The 5,776-nt window shown below is 61.2% G+C and overlaps 1 protein-coding gene across 3 annotated transcripts in view; it reads left to right on the top strand.

Annotated features, from left to right (window-relative positions):
* The first annotated feature begins 2,265 nt into the window (after positions 1-2,265).
* LOC113206569 (dystonin) overlaps positions 2,266-5,776 on the top strand; it is a 192,514-nt gene continuing 189,003 nt past the window's right edge. For all 3 annotated transcript variants that reach the window (XM_052264493.1, XM_052264492.1, XM_052264480.1), the window contains exon 1: positions 2,266-3,424. In XM_052264493.1, the coding sequence (XP_052120453.1) occupies positions 3,322-3,424 (103 nt within the window). In that variant the 5' untranslated portion in view covers positions 2,266-3,321. The remainder of the gene's footprint in view (positions 3,425-5,776) is intronic.

Genomic DNA, 5,776 nt, shown 5'->3' with positions numbered 1-5,776 from the left:
CCGGAGGGAGGGGCAAGGGCACCAGGCGCCACCCCGTCTGGGGGTATCAGAGCGGGCTCGGGTAGCTGAGCTAACGGACGCCCGCGGGAGCGTTAATCAAACCGATTCTGTCACAACGACGAACACCTAAATTACATTGCTGCGGGCTGGCCTCTTCTGCGCTGTTTTCTCTTCTGGTTAACATTGCACAGGAGGCAGGCCCGCGGACTGGCTGCACACTACTCGTACGGGGCCGTGCGGCGCCTCGGTGAGCGACGATAGGCAAGCCCATACGCACGACTGCTCCCGGCACAGTACAAGCGGGATAGAGGACGGCGCCGATGGGCCACCTTGTAAATCTTGGCAAACTACTTGGGTCCAATTTACAAGAGAATGAACCCTTTCCTCTCACAGGACCGCCCCCCCCCCCTCTCTTCCACTTTTTGCAAAGAGAGGTACACGCACCCCTGGAGTACGGCCATCCTTCGCCGCGTCCTTGGCGATACCCCGCGCGCAAGGACTGCGAGGAAGCGGTGCCCTGCGGCGCCCTCTGTCGGCCGCGCCGCGCGCCCATCCCGGTCGCGGGTCCGCGGGGTAGAGCGGCACGGGCGTCGGCGTCGCGGCGGCGGCGGCGTCGGGTACCCGCGGGATCTGCTCGGCTGTTGTCGGCGCTGCTCGGGCCCGGCTGTGATTGGCGCAGGGCCCAGCGGAGCACCGCTGATGCACCGGCCGGCCGTTCCCCCCGGGCCGCCATAGCCCGTCCGCGACAACCTGGCCTGCCCGTGGGCGCGCTATACCTCGCGGCGCACCGCGACGCTGCGTCCGACCCACTGCAAAAAAAGGCGCGGAACAAGTTATGCAGTTCCTGATCGGAAGCGATGGCGGTTACTGAATCCACGAATCAACGAATCAGCGAATGAATGAGTGAACAATCAGACGAGCTCAACAATGGTCGAATGAATGGGCGCCGAGATATTACATTCAATAGGTTGATAGATGAATGTATAGGTGGACGGACGGGTTCACTACCGCTGGCCCCGTCGCCCGCGGCGATGCCCCCCCCCCCCAATCCCTTTCTGCCCCAGCCGGCGCGACAGGCCGATCAGCTGATGCGAGTAAAGCCCCAGTCCGACCGCACACCAGTGTACAGTGCCGGCAGCCACGCTAAGCGCTTCCTGTGTCCCGCTGGCTGCTGGGAGAAAAGGGGAGGGAGGGAGGGAGAGGGGAGGAGGTCTCCTGCTGTCACTTTTTTCCACGTTAGTTCGTTAAACATGACGAGGCGGCGTTTGACGCACGCGGCGACCCTCTATACGTGGTTATTGAGGCATCGCGGTACCACACCTGATAGCCCGGGGAGGGAGGGAGGGAGGTGTGCGGAACGCGATAGGAAAGCGTCAGGTGCGGTGGCGGAGTGTGGCGCTCGGTGGCGAGCCGAGCTCGGGTGGCCAAGCGCTAGGATGAGCGCCCAGTTTAACGCTAAAGTGGTGGGAACGATGAGACCCGCGCTTCTCACACTTCCGCGTTCGCGTTAGTTTAGGCTGGGCGCGGTTCGAGGCGACATTAACCCGATCACAGTTCGGTGCGCGGCCCAGCAGGAAAACGAGTTCTCGAATCAAGTGTGGGATTTGGTGGTACGTTACGCTGCAATAATGCATTCGAGTAAAGCTTAACTGAGGACGTCGCTAAGTCCGTGTGCTTAGGAGGGGGAGGGCGTAATTAACGTTGATAAACTGCGTCCAATATTTCTCTCGGACTTAAGTGGGGGCAATGCAGTATTATCCTTTGTCTTGGCACTTTTTAGTGCACCGGGTTTACAACCGTGTACCTCGGGTGAAAAGTCGCAAATACTTGCATAGTCCCACAGTGCGTGCTCGAGGTACTTAGTAGGACACTTGCAGGTGGGCCCACCTGGCACAGAAGTTAACCAAAACAAAACACGTTTGAATTGGGTCAACTAAGTTGATTCGATTGAGGAACAGGCTTCTCCAGGTGCGGACAGAAACCCCTCGTCCGTTCATGCAGCACACTTTGAAACGCACCCCTAACATCTGGCAGTGTACTCGGCACTCGGGGGTGGTGACGGCGGCGGCGAGGGTGCAGGGTGCGGCCAACGCGCTGTACGCCCTTCGCCGAGAGCGAGGGAGCGCGAGCGAGAGAGAGACGGCCAAGGGAGGGGAGGAGGGAGCGGCCGAAGGGGTGGAGGAGGGGGAGGGCGGCCCAGGCTCCTCTCGGCGGCGCGGCGCGCGGTGCGCGGCGGCGCGGCAGCAGTCTCGCTGCGGTGCTCGCCCGCGGCGCTAGCACGAGGGGGCGCGCTCACTGTCCCTCTTTCCCCTCGTCACTGCTCGTCACTGTCTCGCGTGACGGACGCGTGACTGTGACGCGCCCCCTCGCCCTCGTCACACTGGGCGCTGGCCCCCTCGCACGGCCCCGTCCGTCGTCGTGTGCGCGATTGCGTGATTTTGCAGCAGTCGCTTGTATAGTCTGCTGAGTGCAACAGCCCCTTGCGAACCCGGGGACGGCAACAACAACAACAACACAAAGCGTGTGAAGTGATGTGTAGTGATGCCAAAAGTGAAGTGAAATAGTCAAGTTGTGCGAAGTGGTGAAATGAGGAGTGTGGTTGTGCACAACGAGTGACGAGTGATACAAGCAGAGGGTGCATGAATGAGTTTGCATGAGGTGCACGAGTTTCGTCCAGTCCACGATCTACCAAGGAAATCATCTGTGATATACGTTAATGACCTAGGACATTGTTTGCGTCCCAGCCAAACTTTGAATCAATTTTTTAAAAAGATATTGTACAAACGAAATCAAAACGACGCAACCACCTATGACAAATTAAGTAAAATTACTATTCCAATTTACATTTAATTGTTTCTACCATACGCGTAAGAAAAATATTAACTATAATTGCAATATTGAAAACAACTGTGAAGGAAACACGGTGAAAGGTGGCCAGGACTGTCTCGCGTCAATATAGAGTGACCACCGTGGATCGATGAAGAGGCAAACTTCGACGCGTGCCTGCTGGCGGGCCAGCTGTGGCCGGCCTACACGGCAGGGGTGCCACCCTGCACACTAGCGCCGCCTCACCGACGGTGTCCGAGCAGGTGCGACCAGACAGACAGGGCCAGGTCGCCGCCGAGGAGGAGGAGAAGGAGAAGAAGACGTCCGCCATGCCGGCGAGCTCAGGCTAGGGCGGCGCGCGGCGCGACCACGAGGACCTCGCGGCCGGATCGATAGTCCGCCCGTCCGGCCGGCGTCTGTCCGCCCGCCGGCTCCGCAGCAGCCCCAGCCTCCCCCGCGAACAGCACCGCCACCGGCTCAGCCACCGGCTCAGCCATGGACTTTGAGCTGGACCTCAGCCTCAAGGAGTGGGCCAAGGACAAGCCCCTCAGCATCCTGCAGCTGGACCCCGCCGACAGGGCGGTCCTCCGGATAGCAGGTGAGCAGCTGGCACCACACCCCGCCGGCGTTGAGGCCGGCAGGGTGCGCCCGGGCAGCGTAGCGCGGAGCAGGAGCAGCTCCGGTGGTAATTTCATGTAGAAAGCTCTCTCTCTCTCGCGCGCGCCCCTTTCGGTTTTGCCGCGCTAACTAAGTAATGCTCTAGCATTATGCGGGCTGGGCGTGCCGCTCTCGGCCCTTATCTCGCTGCCGAAGCGCTAATTAAGCGGCGGGCAATTAAGGTCGCGAGTCCGGCTCCGGCCGCCCGTCCATCTGCAGCACGGCAGGCTCTTTATCTGCTGCGAGGAGCGGGAGCCGGGCCCCGCGGAGCGAACGCATATTTGCCGTGCGAGTAAGTCGCGGGGGCCTTCACGTTCAAGGGGCGGCGGTTTTAAGAAGCTCCACTGACGGGTGGGGCGATGCCATCTGGGTTGCCCACATGCGGACGCAAGTTGCCTACTCTCAGGTGTCTTCATTTGGGACCAACCGGGGTGCAAGCGCCATGCTCTCCACCCCCATGATGTGTGTAGGAATGACCTAACCGACTTATATATCGGGCCGTGAAACAGTATTCAGGAGCCACGGCCAGATTGATAAGGGTGAGCGGGCTAATCTTATCAATTTCAAGAACTTGAAAAGGTGTCCCGGCGGCGTGTCCCGCACTGTGCACCTGCATGTGGCCCGGCCGGCGACCGCAGGGCACACCGCCCGAAACGAGGGTGCACTGAGGGATGCATGCATGTTTTAAGGGAGAGGGGGGAGTTGAATCGGCAGCCCCAGATGTTGCGCCAAAAAGGGGGCAAAATTGCGCAACATAACGCACAGCAGGACATCAGGCCATCTCTCCGAGTCGGGGTCACAACCGCCTGGTGCACGGCCGCGGGCCGCGGGCCTCGCATCTATCTGTGGGCCTGCTGTCTTTTGCAGTGGCTGTGCTAAAACCTTGGGATTGGTTGTATGAAGAAGGCGACCCGTTAGTACAGCACACAGTACCAGTACAGTGTTTTTATCGGCAGTTGGCTCACCTGAGCTGACGGCCTGCCAGCGCCTCGCTCTCGCTGCCGGGGCCCGTAGGGGAGCGGGGAGCCAGCTAGTACCCGCGCCCGACCCGGCTTGGAAGGTTGACCAGCCTCGGGCTAGCGCAGGGCTTCCACCCTCCACCCCTGCCTTCCTCTCCCACCCTCCTCCCTCCAATCCGACCCCGACCATCGCACGTCTCATGCAGCTGTCGGCTGTCGTTCGACACCTGGGTAAAGGGAGAGGGGGCGGGGCACCTGTCGTACGTCACCTCTCACTCGCCCGGTGTCGCACTCCGTCCCGATCACGGCTCTTCCCCGAGTCTCCACTTCGCCGTGCATTGTTTTGGACGTCATTCTCGCTGCCATTCTCTCGCGCCCCTCCCCTGCCTCTCTCCCACTCCCCCTCCTTTCCCTCTCTCCTTCCCTCAAAGCCTCCTCTTTCCCCCGCGCGAGTGCCGGGTGTTTCGCTTGTATCGGAGCGCACAGAGTTCTTGGCGGGTTGGCTACTCACAGGCACAGGGGCCACGGCGCCTTACGGGCAGAGGGAGTAGGCAAATCGGTTCGCGCACCGAAACACGGCAGAGCGAGTGGGAGATGTGGGCGACTGTATTTTCTGTCAGGGGACAGGCGCTCGCGCGGGTTCAAGCAGCTTGTCGTGCAGTTGCCAGTCCCGCGACAGAAAATAAAACCGATCGGATCTTGCGTTCGCACAGTTGCATAGAACTCGCGAAATTAATCTTTGCGCACTTGCCCCGAGTTGCCCACATCTTGTGTGTGTGTGTGGGGGGTGGGGGGGTGTATGTGTGTGTGTGTAGTTTCCGCGCGCCGGTGGTCGTAAGGTACAGTCGGTGGAGCTGTATTGAGCCATTGAGCTACGACAGGGTTTCGGGGCCGAGGTCGTAGCGCAGCCAGTGCGGCGCCCGCGTCGCGCGGTGCTGCAGCAGCACCCCGGACAGTGCTTCTCCTCCTCGACGTGATGTACGGCTCAAGTTTGAACGTCGCCGGCCAGCGTCAGCGCCGCCGCAGTGCCAGCCAGTGCCTCCAGTGCCGCAGTGCGCTGCGCGTCCCTCTACGGAGGAAGGGGTGGACCCGTTTTGGGAACGTGTCCGGCGGGGCAGGGCGAGGCCGAGGCCCCATAGGGAAGTGCTTAGCGGGCGCGGCGGGCGGAAGGCGTGCCGGGCGACACGTTCGGGGCGGCGGCACGCACCGGCCCGACCCGACCCGACCCGACATGCATGTTATTTCCCTTGCAAATGTCTCCCTCGCCGTCGCCCTTGTCGTCAGCTGTCGCTCATTGACGGCCACTTCACACCTCGTGTCATCGACTGCTCGTT

This window comes from Frankliniella occidentalis, unplaced genomic scaffold (genome assembly GCF_000697945.3).
Source record: "Frankliniella occidentalis isolate FOCC.00 unplaced genomic scaffold, Focc_3.1 Scaffold19, whole genome shotgun sequence".
In the NCBI taxonomy this organism is placed as follows: Eukaryota; Metazoa; Arthropoda; class Insecta; order Thysanoptera; family Thripidae; genus Frankliniella; species Frankliniella occidentalis.
This window is presented reverse-complemented; position numbering and strand designations above follow the sequence as displayed.